The sequence below is a fragment of the Guillardia theta genome (assembly GCF_000315625.1).
Source record: "Guillardia theta CCMP2712 unplaced genomic scaffold GUITHscaffold_116, whole genome shotgun sequence".
Classification (NCBI taxonomy): Eukaryota; class Cryptophyceae; order Pyrenomonadales; family Geminigeraceae; genus Guillardia; species Guillardia theta.
Window position 1 is genome coordinate 152123 of NW_005434558.1, and position 18899 is coordinate 171021.

Sequence of the window (18899 nt, forward strand, 5' to 3'; positions counted from 1 at the left end):
CTTCTCGTCTGGGAGTCAAAAATGGAGACTTTGAAACACTCTTGTTGACGTCTTCCGCTTTCTCGGTATCGTCCTACAGACATTGAGCGCGCTGTTTACTTTCAAGAAATCAACAGAAACCTGATCTCCCCTGCGAGAAGAAAACTGGATTGCAATCTTTTTATGATGATCTTCAATGGTCTCAACTGGAAGATGCAGGTGTTGTTTCGATGCATCTTTCTTATCTTGAATGTCATCAGCTTTCATTGTTCCGGTAAGCGGGCTCGTGGGGAGACAATACCTTGTTTAACAATGGGGGGTTTGTTTGCACTGTATCGCTTGGTGTTTCTTGATGCCAAACTGTCAGGTGCCTGTTGCAAAATGATCAACACAAGCCCGAGAACTATCTTAAAGCTGTTACGGTCGTTAGCGGCTTATGATCCTTGCTCTCTTCATCGCTGTCACTGTCAATCCTCCAGTTCATCTTTTTAGCAGACGTTGGCTGCACGTCATGGGATCAGAAGTGTTTTTCCAGCATGGGCACGATTGTACAATCTGTCCTTCAAAGTGAAAGTTCACATTTCTCATCATCAATTGTTCACATGAATGCAGGCACTGCAAGGTAACATATTCACCGTACAAACAGGTTGCAGGTTCGTCCTCATAGTATACAGCAAAGCTTTTCACGAATTTGCAAACCATTGCTACTTCACGATTCACTTCTCACCATCGTGTCTTGCGCCGATAAGTAGTCAATAGGGAATAGGCTTCTGTGAAGGAAGTTCGTACCGCCTGACGCACAAAGAAAATTATTCTTCAAGAGAGAAACGGATGAATTTTGAGCTACTCTACAGCTCAATGACATCATTCTATCAGAAGCATCTGAAGCAGGAGCACAAATACAGGTTGACTGAATTTGACTACATGGATTAAGCAAGAAGGCAAGAAGCATGCAGCACGTCAAGCCGTATGACGTGAAGCTTGAATTTATCATGTCAATGCTCAAAACAATCAAGAATGATCCGTGTGAGATCACAGGAGTAGAGAATCAGAGATCGAAAGCATGACTGATGTACTTGGCCTGCCTGTGTGGTTACCCTAGCGCTGGCTATGCTGTCGCCCGGTGACAAAAGTGCGATAGCAGTATCAAAATGTTGCCGAGGAATTCAGAATAGAGAGCACATCAGATAAATCGGCTCAGTCAGCGGGCAGATGTAGTGGGAGGCCGAGGAGCAGCTCGGAGGGAAGAGGGAGCAGGAGGGAGCAGGAGGAGGAGCATCGCAACAGGCTATAGGTCAGTTCTTCCCCGCGCTGCTACTGCTGCTCTGAGCGTCATTTTCCGAGTCCGAGGCCCTAAAAGGGATCAGTTCCTACCGTGCGGTACCGGGTATCCGCTAGTATGCGTACCAGCCTGGTATCAATCAGTTGCTCAATGTTAAGTTAAATTATACAGAGGACTTTAGCCGTACCGGCCTCGGGAGTCGTTGAGTCATCATGGGCCGATCTGATTCAAGGCTTCAATTCAATTCGAAATCCAATCACTGAAGGCACTGCCGTCACTGAGTCATGGTTGGAGTGACTGGGGTGAGTGTTGAAGCGGCTCTCTATGCACAGCGGCAAAGGCAAGTGAAGCAGTGACTCCGTGTGACACCGGGGCAGTCTGGCAGTGACTGGCCATCATGGCAGCATCCAGTGGCCGTGTGTGAAGTTCTGAACTTAGCGACTGCTCGTGTTGCTGTTCCAACACGATTGTTCGAGGCATTACTTGCCTCCAAACTTCCCCTCAGTCCTCAGGCTCTCCAGCAGCCTATCATGATGCTTGCAGTCTGCCATGCAGATGATTATGAACAAAGAAACATACCTTCATCATCAGCGCAACATGCAAGATGGAACAAGTTTAAAATAAAGTCACATCTCGATGTTTAGTTCCATGTGAGCATTCTGAACCATGTACTTTGGTACTGAGGTGTCATGGCAACACTTTCTGACTACTTGCAATTGATCTCCCTGAAAAATATTTGATTCGGCTTGCAACACTACTTGGAATTAAGTCCATGGAAGTTTTTCAATCATCTTGTGTAATCTGTGGAATCTGTTTGGAATGAACCTCCATGAATTTCAATTTCCCACGGTTGATTGAGGACTCCGGTGGGGAAAATGAAGAATGTTCGGTATTTGTATTTCTTTGCGATTTTAATTGCCAACTTTCAAAGAGCAGACATGTCAATATCATCAAGAGGAAATTCTGCTACAGCAAGGCCGATAGGTATCGCACAGAAAACACGCATACAAAGTTACAAGATCCAACAAGGGAAGGAAAACATGACCTTCATACTCACTCTGTAATCACAAGAGATTCAACACCCAAAGGAGCTCCCACATCTCGAAGCTCTTCGTCACCTCGCTGTACATGAAGCACATGGCGACTCCATTCGGAGCACACTCGTGTCCGTACTGGCACAGTCACGTCTCTCTCACTCCTTGCTCCATCGAGCCCTCCTGCTCAGAACCTGCCCGAATGGGTCGCGAGCTCATGCACAATCTTCGCCGCCAGGACACACTTCTCCTTCCTCGGCCTGCAGGACCAAGACCGTCGGATTGCGGGCAAGATTGCATCCGCTTGTGCCATTGCTGGTCCCCGTCACGCGTCGAGCCATGTGGTACATCCGGCCCGCCTCCTTGGTTCGGCAGTGCCAGCTCAGCCGGACTCGGGAACTGGCCAGCTCAAGGTACTCTCTGCTCTTGCACTGCTCGACGTTTTTGTGTCAACGTTACCTTGACTGTACACGATGTCGAAGCAGAGCTCACAATTGCGGAGATTGCTGATGGAGATGTTGAGCGGAATGCGCGGCCGGAAAAAACGGGGTTCGAGCAGTCGTAGGTCATGTCGTTCACGGTAGAGCAGTCAGCAGAGCACGCATGAATCGACAGGAGTTTGAGCACAGAGGGCTGCTGTTGAAGCTGTCAAGACACTTGTCCTGACAGCAGTCCCCGACTCAGTGACTCGGAACTTATGGCAGACCTCGTCCAACCAGCAGGTGCTGCGCCCAGCACTGTCGGACGGTCTCTGCAGGTCTGAGAGCCTGGTTGCAAAAACCGAAGTTGAGAAGCAGTGCAGAGTGAAAACGAGCAGCTGGTCACTGCGCACGCTACCAGCATGGCGAACCAGTTCAGCGGAAGTTCAGCTCAGCCTCCGCAGACTCGAGCCTACTCCAGCTGCCGACAACTTGAGATCATCGGATGATCCGATCGTCAGTGATCGGCCCCGGGCCCGGGCGGTCGGTCCCGGTCAGTGAGCCCGGTCGGTGCGCGATAACAACTGAGTTGTTATAACACTTCTTTTCGATCAGCCTGGCTGACGCAAAGAGCCGCATCTCAAGCCAGATACCTCAAAGCCGTCACATCTTTTTCGCCCAAGCTACCTCCAGAAAAATGGCAAAAGAATGGGGCAACCAACTGCTACCCCACCATACTCCCGCAAAACGTCATGTTCCATCAGCGGTAGGGTAGTCTCGTTTATTGTTTTGTCAGCAGCCTTTTCGTTCGGTCATCCGCTACGTCAATACCCACCCCCACCTCATCATTCCATTTCAAACCCCCTCAATTCCAAACTGACCCCCGACTCGAAAGTCTCCGCCAGACCCTACTCCTCATGCTTTCGACTCCCTTGAGTTGCCCTCTAATCGGATGATCGTCCTACCACCCATCGCTGTGAACAACATGGGGATGGAAGTTTGCGCCACCCCTCCACCCACCCTTGAGGGTCCTTACCCTCAGTTTGTTACACCCTCGTGAACATTTTTAGTCCTGTTGCTCCGAAATCACGTGGTTTCGCGTCATCTTCCGGAAAGTCGGATCTCTGGGCTTGCAAACCTCATTCCAGGGGCAAAGTCTACCCCAGCACATGGACCGTATAAACAGACCACCCCCACCCACTTCTGGTAATGTTTTAGATGACTTTAGTACCCCTATTTTGGAGACACCACCACCTCATGCTGACAATCCGCTCACCCTTGCCTTCCTTCTTCCACTCCCCTTCGTCGCTCTCGCCGGCCTCTCAACCCTCGTCCTCCTGGTCCTAGTCCTCCTCGTCCTCCTCGTCCTCCTCATCCCTCTACAGGACCTCAAAGCCTACTCGTCATCTTCCACCTACCTCGCATCATACCTTTCTCCTTCACTGTACAGCCTTCAAGTACGTGGACACATCGAACATGAGATTCCTTCCATTCTCTGTCTTGCTGCCCTGTGCATGTTTGGCATGGGCACCAACGCCAATGCTAGCACGGGATGGTTTGCTCCGATCGTCGAGCACGACGAGACCGTCCTTGCGAGTGAGTGCGCTGTCCCTCCGTGCTGTCTACACGCCAGAGCGAAAGATTGAAAGCGCGATGGAGAAACAAGTGGAGGAGCGAAGACATGCTGCAGAGCAGTACTTCTCGGACTTTGACAGGTGGTATCACATCTGCCAGCAGGAGTCAGCTGCTCAGAAATACTTTGCGGAGTTCGATCACTGGTACCACCTTGACGACCGCAAGCCCGACATCTGCAGAATCTCGTGGATGCACGATTATCCGGAGGAGACTGGCTCCAAAGTAGCCTGGAATGACGACGGAGGAGACATGCGCGACTTCTGCGGGGTCTTTGACGATCCCGACTTGTAGATCTTTATATCCTCCGTATTCAACCTGCGTATCCTGTTGGATTTGTATGTAATCTTTGTTTATATTCCAATCTTGTTGTGCTGCTGACTAGACTGAACAAATGGTCACGTTGTTTCCTTTAATTTCGAGTATTATACCATATTGCAGATAGACGTTGACCTCTCCGTCCTGTGCTATATCCCTTATCCATTCTCTGGTCACGTTGACTGAAAGATCACTGGGCAAACTGACCGTCCTTGCGAAGTCCTTTACATGTACGATGCGCTCATCATTCTTGCAGCCTCTTCGCACTCTGAGCCTTTCCTCCCAATCAGGACTGACAGACGAATGAGAAAGGCAGGGATCTTTCTTCATGCGAGGATAGGAAGTTTACCTGGTGGTGCTGATAAGAGTAGATTGCATGCCAGGGAATCAGAATGAATGGTGGAAACTTCATTGTATCAAAATAACAAGCTCCTGCACCCCTTGCACCATCCTTCTGGGTACAGTACCCATCCCAGTTTGTGGTCGGGATAGGCCTTATGGGAAGAAGAGATTCTTGGACGAGCGGGGCCGTCAATGACAAACCTTTGCCCGGTACTTGTCAACTAGCTCCCTTCCCTTTGACACTGGCATGATCCCCTCCAGCAGCATCCGAGCTGACCACTTGGCCGTCCCTAGGAAAGAGCCTCGAGCCATCGATCACCAGGAGTCCGACCTGCCCACAAGATCAGCTGGAGTTCCCAACTTGATGACGTCACGTTGTCCGCCGTTCCCGCAGACAGGGCGAAGTCTACCAGCCCCTTGACCATGGTCTGCTCGGGGAAGCAGCGTCAGACACGAGGGTCTGTGCTCCAGAGCAGGATGCCAGGTGGGTTTACCGGCAGCTCGAGATTCATGCACGAGTACTCCTCCACCATCTCCTCGCTAACTACATCCCAGAAACTGGAGAAGGCTGTTAAGCTCAGGTTGCGGAGGATCGAGGACAGGAGAGAAGACAAAAGGAAGCGAGGACACGACACCATTCAAGGAGATGGGGCGAATAGAATGAGGGGAGGTAGGCAAGGTCAAGGTCCCCATTACCCGTCCGTTGCAATGACCAGGTGCCTGTCGTCGGGAAGGAGCGCAGCCTTGGTAACGAACGGCTCCTGGCAACGCACGTCACATAGGAGGAGGAAGGGGAGGGGCAGCTGACGGATGTGAGATGAGGATGTAGACTGAAGTCCCCCAGGCTCCTCGTTACCGCAAGCACCTTGTAAACACTCTCAACCATCACTACCGCCAGGCCTCCTCAAGCTCACCCCGTTGAGACGCGGGACCCCCACGGTCTTGATAAACCCGCCCAGCTCCTCCACCCTCCTCCTCTCGTTCTCGTTGTCGGGCCGATGGATCTCACAGAGCTGCTCCCCCCTCCCCCCCCTGCTGTCGCCCAGCAGCACGATCTGCGTGTCCCCCGCGTTGGCCGCCCACACTTCATCCCTTCGCACCAGCACCACCGCAGCCGTGCATCCTGCCTGGGACTCCCTTGACCTGCAGTACTCGGCGAAGGAGGAGTCAACCATGGAGAAAGACGTCCTCAGCGCTTCCTCCGGTTCTCTTCCCTCATGCAGAAGGAGGGCAAGGAACTTCCACAGATTCTCCACCGCCCACCTTGCCGCCTCAATCCCACCGTGCCCGTCAAAGACTGCAAACATGCTGAACGGGTCCTCATCGCTCCTCTCGCACTCCTGCACCATCATGCTCTCCCTGGCGCGCCATGTGCCGACAAGGTCAGGGATGACGATGACGGCATCTTCCATGTACTTCCTTCTCCCTTGTGCCACCACAAACTCAAAGTTCCGGTCCACGGAGCCCTCTGCCGCTTCTGCAGCGCATGCGGGGGCCAGCGGAAGAATTGAGGTGCTCCCCTGCAGCGAGTAGGTCAGGCCGAGCACCCTGGAAGTCAGAGAGACGGGCTGATCCGCTTCCTCCTTCTTCCTCCTCTTCAACGAGCCCAGTCCGTCCGATCGGAGCGGAGGGCCCCAGCATCCCACTGTCGGCATCTCCTTTACATAATCGTGCTGCGCCATGGCCTGCCGGCAAAACTCGTCGTCCTCCCACACCTCCGTCGCCACCGTCTCCCCGAACTTGGCGGTGTACTCCCGGATCAAGACGCCTAGCGCCTGCTTCTTGAACGCGGAGTAGGAGCCCTTGTAGCTCTCCTCCATGAGGACGATGCGATCAAACTCGATCTCTGCGCTCTCAAGGATCTCCCTGATTCGCTGCTCGCAACCCCGTGACCTCCCGCTGAGCAGGACAGTCGTGTGGCGGTCAGAGAAGGCCCGGTCGAGGAGCTCCAAGTAGACCTCCTGGTTGAGCCAGTCCTCGCTCGGCCTCTCTGGCACGTGAGGGGGCAGCAGCCCGGCGCTGCCGAGCCCCATGGGGCAGGAGAGGGGGAAGAGATGCAGGGGGGTGCGAAAGAGAGTCCCATCGAAGCCGAAGACGGATAGGCAGGGCCCGTTGGAACGAGGTTTTCTCAGCTTGACGGGTGCTGCTGAGGTCTTTGCTGGCCTCCTCCAGGCCTTTGCGCCGTCGCCCTCCTCCTTGTCAACAGCGATCGTCTCCCCTGGCCCTTTCTTCTGCGCCATGGCCGGCCATCGGCACCCCCGTGCGCTGCCTCTCATGCCTGCATGCGGCAGGTGGAGAAGTGTAGGCGGAGCGAAAGCGAGAGCACCTGACGGGAATGCCGAGAGGCAGAGGCATGGCAAGAGGAGGAAGCAGCTGATTCTGAGAGAGCCCATAGCCCAGTCCCTCTCGACCTGTGACCCCCGTTGGGTGAAGACGCGCGCTTGCTCAGGACATGTTCTGCCTACTCTAGGATAGACCAGTATCTCCACTGTCATCGTGAGAAGCGAGCTCTTGCGCGGGACGACGGCATCCTTGCGACCTCACGGCGGCGAAGCAAGTCACTCGATTACTTTACAGAAGTCACTGAGGAGATGACAAGAATACTTCCACCCTCTAATTCTCTTCCTTCTCCTCTCCTTCCCACTCCCCTCCTTCCTCCCCTGCTCCTCCTCCCTTCCCACTCCTCTCCCACTCGCTCCATCGCCGCCCCCCTTCCCCTTTAGAACTGAATGGGTCCGCCTCATCGCAGGCCTCATTGCCCCTCCTACAGCACGCCAAATTTTCTTGCTTCGTTGCTTCACCTCCCCATGCAGTCGGGATCAACCTGAAGCCAGCAAAGTCAGCTCCTCTCCCCTCCCCTCCTCCTCTTCTTGCCTTCCCACTCTCCCTTCCTCGCCCTTCCTACAATCATCCTTCTCCTCGCTATCTCCTGCTCAGTAGCCCCTAGCAGCTCACCAAGCAGAGCAGGAAGTGAGGTCGCGTCTGTATGAAGTGAGCGATGTAGTAGAGGGAGCAGAAGAAGACGAAGGCGGGAGCGACGTTTCCGGGAACAATCTGATATTTCGTGAGAGAGCGACTGAGAACTTGCAATCCCAACCTCGAATTGTTTCTCCATCGCCCACAACACAGCATACGTGCAGGAAATGTTGGTAACAGCGTCAATACCCCAGATGCTGGCAGATCGCGATCAGAGAGGAAAACAAGAAAAACAAGAAAAACAAGAAATAAAAAAGTACAAGCTAGCAGGAGCATCGATTCCATAGAGCAGGAGCATCATCACAAACAAGAGGTGCTCATTCAAGCTAACGAGGTTCAGCAACCTTCCGATTCCAGCGCACACGACAAGGCTGGCTAGCATCACACTGTTTGCGAGCATGTAGTCTCTGCCCTTGCTGATCCACGGGTGCGAGAGGATAAGGAGGCTGATGAAGTAGACCATGGACCCAACCACCTGCCGTTGAGATCAGAGTCGAGAAGGAGGAGAGGGAGGAGGAGGAGGAGTTGGTGGTGGTGGAGGAGGAGCATAACCGTCATCCCCTTGCTGAATGGGCGTGTGTAATGCTGGATGCTTTCCGAGGGGCTGCTCATTGCCAGCAAAAGGTAGGCAGACAAGAAACAGAAGCTGACTAGGAGGCATCGGAACAAGTCCTGGCGGTTCTGCAGTAACGTCAGAGAAGGGGAGAGAGGATGGAGGAGGGGTAGACCTCGAAGCCGATCTCGTATCCGATGCCCATGTAGCGGATGCCGAACCCGCACAAGTCGAACAAGGCGGCGCAAGACAAGAATCCCATCAGGGAGCTCTGAAAGAAGACGGCGAGCGGGGCCAGGACAAGAAGGCAGTAGAGCATGGCGATCCTGATTATCTGTCGCATGCCTGCCGCCTCCTGCCTGCTGAGCAAGGAGAGGCTGTAGACGATGCACGGGGCGAACCCCATGGCTCCCGAGAGGGAGACCATGACGGCGGAGTAAGCATAACCCGGGGGGTATCTCGACCCCTGGACGACCAGGCAGAGGCAGAGGTAGAAGCCAACCACTGAGAAGACTCCGTTCCTATGCATGGCGAGGAACGCGGAGATGACAGCTCCCGCAAAGATGTCCTTTAGAGGCAGGAGGAGCTTGATGACAAAGGGGATGATGGTGCAGATGATGCCAACGATGGAGACGAACCATGCGATATTGACCAAGTTCATCATGCCTGCAGTAGCTCAAAGTATCAGGACCTCCCATGATGCCCAAGAGAGCTGATACCTCTCATCCTTTTCATCGTACTCTCTCTCTCATCCTCCTCCTTCAGGACGCTCTCTACCCTCAACAGCTGGTCTGCCATCACGGGGCCTGCGGACTGAAGGACTTCTCCTGCTCTCACGAGTACATGGTGTGGACACCATCCTGACCAGCATGAAGAACAAGCGCTCAAGTCAGCAGCATGCCATCACTCCGATGATCCTACCGCTCTTCCGGCACTGGGCCCTCAGCATTCCGAGCTGGAAGGCCTGAGTCATGCTCCTTGGCTTCAGCGCGACGGCGGACGACGCAGCGGCATCATTTGAAGGAGGCGTCCAAAGCTGCTTCAACCTGCTCTGCACGGCTGCAGGGTTCAGGCACATCCCCCATATAGTCGCAAGCGAAAGAGCTGAAGCACAGAACACAGTGACATGCGATATAGCCACCATGTTCCGACGCCTGCTCCAAAGGTCCTTAGTCCTTAGTACAGCGAAGTGGAATGCAGCATCTAGGTCTAACATGCAACATCTAGATCAACCCCACGGGTTAGTGCCTCATTGCCTTTGAACATTATCGCAACACTGACAAGACATGACGTGGACGTTCGTACTCAACCGAAAACCAGCATCCCCTCGATCCAAGGGAGCAAGCACGCAGAAGAGAGCGAGATGCAATGAGAACATCGACACGTCAGGTGAATGCTTCATCTTCTTCCTCGTCTCTGCATGCTCTGATGACCTCTCCTCCCTCTCCCTCCTCCGTGTCCCCTTCCAGCTCATTGCAAACTCGCCCTGCTCGCCTCAGAGCCACTTGACTGACAGCCTTTCATTGTTTTACTCAAAGTTAGGTTAAAAATCAGTACCAGGACCTATCAGTACTGAAGCCTCTCAGTGACGTTGCCCGCCGGGCAGCAGCACTGACCGGGCCCCGACCGGGGTGAAACATTACTCATCGAACACTGTAGTACCGCCGCGCTGTGCGCATCCCCCTTTTTTACTACTTGTTACAATCAAGGGCACCCCACCAGGTAGAAAGTAACTTTTTTGAGGATATATGACCGGTACAGCCTGAGGATTCATCAAGGTGTCACTAAGACCCGTCGAGTCATTTTTTGCACACCCACCCTCACCCCCCCGTTCACGGATAGTACCCCCATGACCCCTCTTTTGAGGCAATTTATCCCCTGTGACCTGAGGGTTTCAGAGGTAACTTTGAGAGCTTCCTCCAACAAATGTACCCGTTCACTTCCGAGGTACATGCTAGCCTGGACCCCTGTTTTCCCCCGGGATGAGATGGGTGCCGAGCCCATAACCTGGGTACCCCACCCCATTTCCTACCCATCGTCTGATCTGTGATCTTATCAAAGGCTGCTATTTCCATGTACCCCACCCCACCCCCTCATCCTGTACCCTCTTTTCAACAGCAAGAATGACCCCCTTACAGGCTACGGTTCTACAGGGCATGCAGTGAAGGAAATGGCGACCAGGAGGAGCGGAGGGGGCGAAGCCCCGGTCGTCTACCCTGTCGGCATGTTCATGCTCATGCTGGCCTTCATCGTCCTCCTCACTCACACCTTCCGCCTCCCCGCAATCCCTCCAGCTCTTCTTGTCGGGATCATAGCTGGTGCTGCTGAGCTGGACAAGCGCATGAACCTAGAGGCGCCGGTCATCGCAGCTCTCATCGAGCTGGGAGTTGTTCTCCTCTTATTCTTTGCAGGCCTTTCCACTGATTACGTTTCTCTTGTGCATCACTACAACACCTCTTTCTGGTTTGCTCTGATTCAGATCATAGTTCGAACCGCCATCTTCGCCGCCCTTGCCGCTGGCTCTGGTCTAAGTCAGACGGTGGAGGCAGTGATCTTCTTTGGGCTCACCTGCTCCTTCTCTTCGACCCTGATGACCGTCCAGAATCTGCAGATGAGAGGGGAGATGAGAACTCTGCACGGGCGGATCCTGCGAGGCAGCTGCGTCTTCAAGGAGTTGATATCCTCCTTCATCATAGCCATCATCTTCGCCTTTTTCCAAGCTCGAGTCATGTTCCACTCCATGGCCACCGAGACCAGCGCCAGGAGAGGGGAAGTCAACGCCACCTCGACAGACGTGGCGAGTGATGGCTCGCACAAGAAAGATCAACTGGGGACTGAAATAGGAAAGGCCATTGGGATATACGTGCTGGTTTGCCTTATCTTGTACGGCCTTCACAGATTATGTCTTGAGCGGGTCTTCAAGTTCTTCTCCAAGGACAGCGAGCTTCTCTTCATAGGGATCATGGCGTACGATCTGGGAGTCGGCGCTCTGGGATTTCTTGCCGGCTTCTCCCCTATGGCATGCTCGTTCCTTGCGGGGTTGAGCGCCGCGTTTCTCAAGCAGCGAGTGAGGATCGAAAACAAGGTGTCGTCGCTCAAGGACTTTGGCATGATCACTTTCTACTTCATGATGGGGATCTACGTGCAGCTCGATGCTGCCTCCTTCGGTCGGCTCGTTCCATGGTCTATCATCATCTGCTTCATCATCACCATCGTGCTCCCCGTCCTGTTCTGGGTCTTTGGAGCCGCGATGGGCCTCAAAGGGAGAACGACTTTCATGATCTGCAACACTTTCAATTCCATGGGCGAAACCTCGTTGATCATGCAGAGCCTTGCTTATCATGCTGATATCTTTGACCGGGACCAGTACATCGTCCTCCTCCTTTCCTCTCTCTTCTCCATGGTCTTGGGGTGGATCCTCCAGACGTATCAAGTCGAGGTGCTGTCTTGCAATGCCCTCCTGCTTTCTGTCGCTGACCAGGCGTGTTGCATCTGCAGATCTACAACCGTGTCAAGTTTCTGTTAGTGGCATTAGAGAACGTGACGGCCGAAGAAACAGAGAGGGAGAAGAAATTCTCCTACAAAGATCACATTGTCCTCTTAGGATTCAACGAGTCTGGGCTTGAGATTGCAAATCACTTCCTTGAAAAGGTTTCCAGCTCTTCTCACTCTTCTTCCGTTTTGATAGTTGATCTCCTCAGTCTTCATGACTATTGCTTGTCTTTCCCTTCCTTCCTCTCTTCCCTATCTTGTGCTAAAGTCCGAATGGCAGAAACGAGACGTCCTAATGCTCGATCTCGACCCAAGTTTGCATCGAACGATGCTCACTTCGTTCTGTGGAGCTGATGCCAGCTCGCACGGTGACGAGGAGCACGCAAAAGCTCACTTCGGCACCAACATCTTCCCCGTGTATGCTGATCCGGAGAGCGAGCTTTCATGGCATCGCTACAGGCTCAGATCGGCCTCCCTTGTTGTCTGCTGCACTATTGACCGCGACCCGAAGCCTCTGTGCAAGTACATGAAGGGAAGCAATGCGACACTCATGGTAATCACCAACAGCAACGAGGAGGCCAAAGTCCTCTATGACCTTGGGGTACACTACGCCATTCAGCAAGAGTACCTTGCGGCGCTAGAGGTCAGCATCATTCTCAAGGAGGAATATCAGGAGAGCAGCAAGGCTGACAGGTCAAGGCTCCTTCCCTTTCTTCTCTGCAATGTTCTGACAGGGTCTCACAGCTTGTTCGTCAAGAGGAGACAAAGTCACCAGGAGGAGCTCAAGGAGGAGCAAGAAAGTCACATCCGCCGGAAAATTGGCGAGTTTATGTGAGAACAATGTGAAATGGTTGTCCACGATGTTTTACGGTTTTAATGATACATGTCTAATGGTTTCATTCGAGCATTTCTTTGTACAAGGCTCTATCTTCATGGTTCAGAGTTTCCTCCCAGCAGGAAGAAAAGAATCTGCAACACGAGCTTCAGGTCGGGAGGAAAAGGATGGTCGTCATCTCGTTACCAAGGCGTATTTCATGAGCCCCATGTTTGCATCCTGCAAGCATGGGGAGCATGAGAACTCAAAATTTCCATTAACTTTCAACCTTCTCCTTGTCGTCCTGCACCTCCGCCTGCACTTTGGGTTTCAGCGGCGCGTCTGTCCACCTCACGATCCTGTCCCTGCCCATTCACTGCATTCAGCTTGACAGAACAGCATCAACTAGCTCCAGTCGAACCTCCAGCTCATGCTCCAGGAGCTCTCGTCCTGCCTCACGGTGAGCATGTACATCAGGACGGCAAAGGTTGCAATCACCGTCTCCTTGTTGAGATGGTCCATCACCCAACCGGGGAAGCCATTATCTGATGGCAGGCAGCTCATAACCTTCCCACCACACGAGAGCAATGCGCAGTACCTTCTGTCATGATCCGCACAGCGATGCACGACAACAACCAGATGCTGTTCGTTGAGTCACCTCGCATGCTCTTCCCTCCTCCCCTCACAACCAACCTGACAGGGAAGTGCGAAGGGGAGTATCCTAGGAGCAGGTAGAAGGCTGCCATCGCCGATCCCAGCGTGGCATCCCGCGCGCCGATGGCGAGGACGAGGTCCATCACCTTCCTGCGTCGCTGCTCGTTGCTCAGCTCGTGCACGTGGAAGTTGCGGAGGGAGGAGGAGTCGATCTTCTGCGTCTGCTGGGGCAGGAAGGACATAGAGGACGCCTTTCTCACGATCCATTGCGTCTTCTGGGGTTTGAACGCCTGCGATGCAAGCTGGAGCACACCGCACCTTTGCAGCTTGAGTGCTCTGGTCGATTGGGGCAGGAGGGGTTGGAAAGCAAAGGCCCCAAGGAAGGTAGATACAAGGAGGGCAAGGAGGAGCTGATATCGCAGCATTGGGCACATCTGCAGGAAGAATCACTCAATGCAAGGGGATTAAATGTCAGTAGCATCTCTTCCTGCATTTTCTGCATTTCATTTCAGGAGATCTCTCACGCTCTCATTTCAACCTCAACAAATTTCATCGTCTCACTCCCAACAAAGATCTTCTAGCATGCAGCACAATTCAACCTCTCCATACAACTTTCATTCATCCCTGCCTCTTTCCTGCGATTTAGGTTCTGATCTCAAGAGAAAGTGAACGGGAGGTCATGCAGTCTGTCATCTCCATTCCTGCCTTCACTTCATTTCTGATGATTCCTACAACCTGACCTTGGCTTCAACTTTCTCTCTCCGTGCATTCCTCCTTCTCTTCTCTCATCTTCAACCGGAGTCGATCTCCTCGGCCCCAATTACGTGATCCGCCTACCATTCTGTAGCTCCCATTGGCAGAGCAAGGACAGCCATTCAGCCTTCTCCACCAGCTCTCTGACACCATCCTGACACTAGCTGCTACGACATGAATCGCAAACTCATCGTATCCTCTCATCGTTCGCCCCCCCCCCCCAAAAACCCCCCCTGTTGTTGGAGCCAACCATACCAATATTTGCCACTCGCACCCTGAAGGAACGCCGTTCCCCGACACAATTCCCGAAATTGTACTTTGATTTTCAATGATTATTTTCAAATAATGAATGGTTCTTTGTAATGACTTGAAATGTGGGTCAAAAACACTGACCTTTGTTTCAGTATTTACTCCAAATATTATTGAATTAGAACCCCTTCTGAAAATTTAATACTCTTTGGCTACTTTTTTTTCTGTGCCACCCCTTTATTCAATTTAACATTGCATTGGTGCTTAATAGTGAAAATACTCGTTATTAGCGGATGAACATCTATATGAAAGAATTAACAATAGCTGAAATTTCATTGGAAATTAAAGAAAGTTATTCTATTAATCTATTTCCTGTTTAATAGCTCACCGGACTTATCGACCGACCGTTTCCTGTTTTTTTTCTTTTCAGAAAATACTACCCCCACCCTCCTCTGATGACCCCAGTTTTCACCCTACCCTCTCAAATATCTATTTTCACCGGTTATTTTCCACACTCACAACACCGTGTACCCCAAATGTAATAGAAACATGGACCCACCCTTATGAAACTACACCACAGCACTTAACAAAGTACTGTTGGGTGGGGTCAATCTTCCTCATGGGGTGCATCATGGGAGAAGTAGGGGGTAAAACATCTCAAAATAGGGGGTGGGGTAGTGACAATGAGGTTGATGGAGACTGTACGGGAGATCCAGGAGACTCTTTATAATAGTTGTAGCATGCTTATAACAATTTAAAAGGGTCTCAACCGACGCGGTGATTGTACGAGGATACCGGTCATCCTCTGGGCCTCCAGCCGTACCAGGGTCGGTCGCACTTGCCGGGCCCGGGCCGGGATGCCCCGGGCCCGGGCCGGGGAATTTAGAGTGACGAGATGCTCGTTTGGAAAGTGCATGGCAGGCAGAGCAGGGGGCGGGTAGCGAGGAGAGCGTGAAGGAAGGGAAGGAGAATGACGGAATGTAAGGGGAGAGAGGACGAAAACTGATGGCGATGAGAATGGTAGGGGGTAGAACGCAAAAAGTGCCTTTTAGGCCGAGGTTATTACGTTTCAAGTTATGCAATAAGAAGAGGATACGTTGTAAGGGCCAAAGGAGTGGAAGCGGGAGACAAGAATAAGCTCAAGAGCATTGTCAAGAGCATGAAAAAAGCAAGGATAAGAATGTCGCTCTGGGCAAGGGCAAAGACCAGAGCAAGTAAAAGTGCATGAGCAAGTGCAAGTGCATGAGCAGCCAGGTTGTGGTGTCTTCGTAACGTATCACTACCAGGGTCTCGTCACCCTCCTGCATGAAAGATGGGATTCAGGAGGAGGCAGCTGCATAAGAGGCTGCAGACAGGAGAGGAGGAGAACTTTTATGACGATGGATTCCAGCAGGTGAGGTCTTACATCAGTGACGTGAATAACTGTGAGTGTAGGCGGAGGAAGGAGCGAGCAGGAGGGAGAAGAAAGGCCTGCATGTCAGACATTCCTCTCGATCCGCCATAGACTGGCTGGTGATACATCACTTGTGGGATTTGCGGGTGGTGACTGACGAAGGGGTTGTATTAGATCCCGTCAGTGGCGTTCTTTGCTCTACTGCTCGTGTTTCTGTTCCTTTGCATTCGCACGTTCCTCCGTGACTTCTGGTAGCCTCCTTCATCCCTGCCTCTGCCCTCATCCTCTTCTCTAGTGTCAAGGTAGCTGCCTTTACTCTTCTGCTTCAATCCATAAAACACTGCTGCTGTCCACCGTCTCTAGGTACTCTCGAGCGAAGCAGTTCGAACGGTGTGCGCAGGTCTGCCTGCTGGAGGGAGGGCAAGCCAGCCTCAGGTCAGCAGCTTCTTCTTCAAGTCATCGTCTGCAGCTCCGCAAGTCAGAGTCCTCTCCTCTGAAGTCCTCAGCTCACCGCTAACAAAGAATAACGATCCTTTCTGCCTTCCGGAGCAGATCAGCACACCCGAGGATGAGTCGACCTGTGTTGGGAGGGGGAGGAAAAAGGAAAGAAAGACAGAAAGAGAAACCGAGGGAGAAAGAGGGGAGGAGCAAGGAGTGGGAGAGAGGGAAAAGGGAAGTTAGCGTCAGTTAGTTGGAACACTTCACACAACAACACCGTGACGAAAACATTCTCGTCACCAACCCAATATGAAAATGTAGACTTTTGTCCACACCATCATCATCATCATCATCATCATCATCATCATCATTCACATAACAATACCAGCACTTGAGGACTCACCACGGCTGAGGAGATGGGGATGGTCGGCGTGGTTGAGATGATGAAGAGGCAGGATGCCTCAGGCAACTTGCCCGGCACGATCTTGGGCATCTCCCACACTCGGATGGTAGTATCCTCCGATGCAGAGATCACCTAGTGAAACGTATGAGGGAGAGAAGAGCAAGGAAAGCTAACAAAGATTTCGCGAGCGAGGAGCGGAAGAAGTGAGGAAGGTCGAGCTGGCATCTGCGGGAATACAGGACGAGGGCAAGGAGACGGAGGTACAGTGGGAGAGGAACGAAGGAAGCAAGAGGGGTGCAGACGACGGACAAGGATTGTGATTGCGATGGGCAAGATAGAGAGGAGAAGACAGAAATGCATTCTTACCTTAGTCTCAGCTGGATTGAGAGCCACTGAGTGAACGGCTCCTTCATGCCCCTTGGAAAGCAGATTAGGAAGCAGATCAAGTCAAGGAGAAGGAACAAAAAGAAGACGAGGGAGGGCGAGACCGAAGGCGAGTCTCCGGAGAGCATCTTACCTCGAAGACGTGCAGGGAGCTGTCCCAGTCGAAGAGGACGGTGCCATCATCCCGCTCAATCCGGTAGACCTGACGATCGAGAAAACGTGAGCGTATGAGCTTAGGAGGAGGAGGTTTCAGTGGGTTGAGTCAGGTGGATCAGGAGGAGAGAGGAGTGAGGAGAGAGGGAGTACACTCCTCGTCTTGCTTACCGGGTTTCGCATCCTCTCGCTGAACGAGCACAACGTCCTCTTGATCCTCTTCGCCGGGATGTGACGCACATCTGAGAAGCTGTCAGGACAGCAGAGCCTCATCCAAGAGCAGGTACCGCATTGCTGGCGGAAGAAGAAGCCTGTCTCGGAGAACCTGATCTTCAATTTGATGATCTACATGTGTGGCGTTACGAATGTTCTGTCGCACCGCAACAACAAGGCATCCTCACCTCGTCTGTCTCAAGCTCCATGCTATCTTCCGTCTCCCCGGGCGTCATTTCATCCTCGATCGAGAGGATGGAGTAGCCTGCTCCAACGGGATCAACATAGCGCACAGAGCCCTGCACGAGCAGAGCACCGGCTGTTCCTTCAGCGAAGCGATCGTCAAGCACCATGTCGGTATTGACAGTATTCTAAACAGAGAGGGTGAGAAAAATAACGTCTCCTCCTCTTTGTCCCTCCGGTCCTCTTCTACCTGCCCATCCCAGAATCGGATGGTCCCGTCATCGCCGCAAGAGATCAGAGTGGCTGATTTGGATGCCCAAATCACGGAGTTGACAGACCTGCCGAAGTCTCAGCGGCATAGCTTCAAGGCAGTGGCAAAAACAGGACGGAAGAGACAACAGACGACGGGCTATCGACTCTGACCAACGAGCTCAGAGGTTTCTTACCCTTGATGCCCCTTGAGGGTGCGCAGCCAACCGCTTGACGTGTAGACGATCTCTCCGTTGTCCACGTTGACGTATTGAAACCTTGATTAGTTGTCAGACAATCTAACAAGCAGCCAATCAAGTCTCAAGACACCGCGCTTCCAATTGTCTTCCCCACCCATCATAGTCCTGCAGCTTGCAGAGCCTCATTGGAGCGGAGAACTCCTACCATCACATGTCATTCCTTGCACCTTCAGCAGCCGGATCCTACGTCTCTCTCCCATCGGAACCTCTGCTCCGAACCATCCGTGATAAGTTCATCCTGCCCAACATCAAGGGAGGTTCGAGAGAGGACAGCAGCGCGGATTCATCCTACCTCCATGTGAAGGTGGGAAATATGCCGCAATGCAGGTATGTGCATCTTGGAGCGGTTCTGAGCGTTAGCACTGATGTCGACAGAGATCAGATCCGGCAGCATGACGGTGCAGGCATCACAAGCACCTGAATCCCATGTCCACCAGCGGCTCGCCGTTCTCAACATCCCACACCCTGATGGTCCCATCCATGCTTGAAGAAACCAGCGACCTAGTTACCAGTGTGTCAGGCGATCCGAGAGCAACAAGGCACAGATCATACTTGTCATCGGCAGAGAACTGCACCGAGGTGACAAACGCCCAGTGTCCCGTCAAGACGCACTTCTCCCGGACCCACTTCTTCCCGTCGTCCATCACCTTGAGCTGGCTGACGCGAATGATCGGCTTGTCTCCCCCGCCCGATGCCAGCATGAGAGGGTTCTGATTCGCCCATGTC

At 52.7% G+C, this 18899-nt stretch overlaps 6 protein-coding genes across 6 annotated transcripts; 2 read left to right on the top strand and 4 right to left on the bottom strand.

The window, feature by feature from the left end:
- Positions 1-4190: 4190 nt before the first annotated feature.
- GUITHDRAFT_117830 (hypothetical protein) lies at positions 4191-4640 on the top strand (the record flags this gene model as incomplete). The annotated part of the gene is made up of 1 exon (XM_005822964.1): positions 4191-4640. The coding sequence occupies one exon, from the start codon at positions 4191-4193 to the stop codon at positions 4638-4640; it is 450 nt and encodes a 149-aa protein (XP_005823021.1).
- Positions 4641-5701: 1061 nt separating this feature from the next.
- Positions 5702-6436, bottom strand: GUITHDRAFT_48451 (hypothetical protein; the record flags this gene model as incomplete). Its single annotated transcript, XM_005822965.1, has 5 exons — positions 5702-5767; positions 5815-5871; positions 5921-6133; positions 6179-6337; positions 6386-6436. Coding segments are annotated over 5 exons (546 nt in total), but the record flags the coding sequence as incomplete, so codon positions are not given.
- A 1367-nt stretch (positions 6437-7803) lies between these two features.
- Positions 7804-9679, bottom strand: GUITHDRAFT_146082 (hypothetical protein; the record flags this gene model as incomplete). The annotated part of the gene is made up of 8 exons (XM_005822966.1): positions 7804-7830; positions 7962-8060; positions 8104-8179; positions 8327-8457; positions 8535-8663; positions 8711-9201; positions 9255-9395; positions 9457-9679. The coding sequence occupies 8 exons, from the start codon at positions 9677-9679 to the stop codon at positions 7804-7806; spliced, it is 1317 nt and encodes a 438-aa protein (XP_005823023.1).
- A 1080-nt stretch (positions 9680-10759) lies between these two features.
- On the top strand, positions 10760-12862 carry GUITHDRAFT_146083 (hypothetical protein; the record flags this gene model as incomplete). Its single annotated transcript, XM_005822967.1, has 4 exons — positions 10760-11974; positions 12034-12186; positions 12296-12720; positions 12772-12862. The coding sequence occupies 4 exons, from the start codon at positions 10760-10762 to the stop codon at positions 12860-12862; spliced, it is 1884 nt and encodes a 627-aa protein (XP_005823024.1).
- A 20-nt stretch (positions 12863-12882) lies between these two features.
- On the bottom strand, positions 12883-13929 carry GUITHDRAFT_155343 (hypothetical protein). The gene is made up of 7 exons (XM_005822968.1): positions 13535-13929; positions 13440-13483; positions 13340-13386; positions 13263-13291; positions 13131-13206; positions 13049-13081; positions 12883-12996 (listed from the first exon to the last, which is right to left on the bottom strand). Exons 1-7 carry the CDS (start codon positions 13918-13920, stop codon positions 12958-12960), a joined length of 654 nt encoding a protein of 217 aa, XP_005823025.1. The 5' UTR covers positions 13921-13929; the 3' UTR covers positions 12883-12957.
- A 2259-nt stretch (positions 13930-16188) lies between these two features.
- Positions 16189-18817, bottom strand: GUITHDRAFT_155345 (hypothetical protein; the record flags this gene model as incomplete). The annotated part of the gene is made up of 16 exons (XM_005822969.1): positions 16189-16353; positions 16402-16468; positions 16732-16863; positions 17098-17148; positions 17249-17317; positions 17440-17510; positions 17556-17613; positions 17670-17746; positions 17798-17852; positions 17915-18002; positions 18111-18191; positions 18244-18314; positions 18361-18411; positions 18466-18535; positions 18591-18674; positions 18726-18817. Coding segments are annotated over 16 exons (1144 nt in total), but the record flags the coding sequence as incomplete, so codon positions are not given.
- Positions 18818-18899: the final 82 nt, after the last annotated feature.

Excerpts from the sequence above, each read along its gene's own strand:
- GUITHDRAFT_155343 (XM_005822968.1), bottom strand. The coding sequence starts at position 13,920 with ATGCTGCGATATCAGCTCCTCCTTGCCCTCCTTGTATCTACCTTCCTT. Across the intron at positions 13,292-13,339 it reads ACCATCTCAACAAGGAGACG|GACGAGAGCTCCTGGAGCAT; the intron begins GTGATTGCAACC and ends ACCGTGAGGCAG. Across the intron at positions 13,207-13,262 it reads TCCTGGAGCATGAGCTGGAG|GGACAGGATCGTGAGGTGGA; the intron begins GTTCGACTGGAG and ends GTGAATGGGCAG.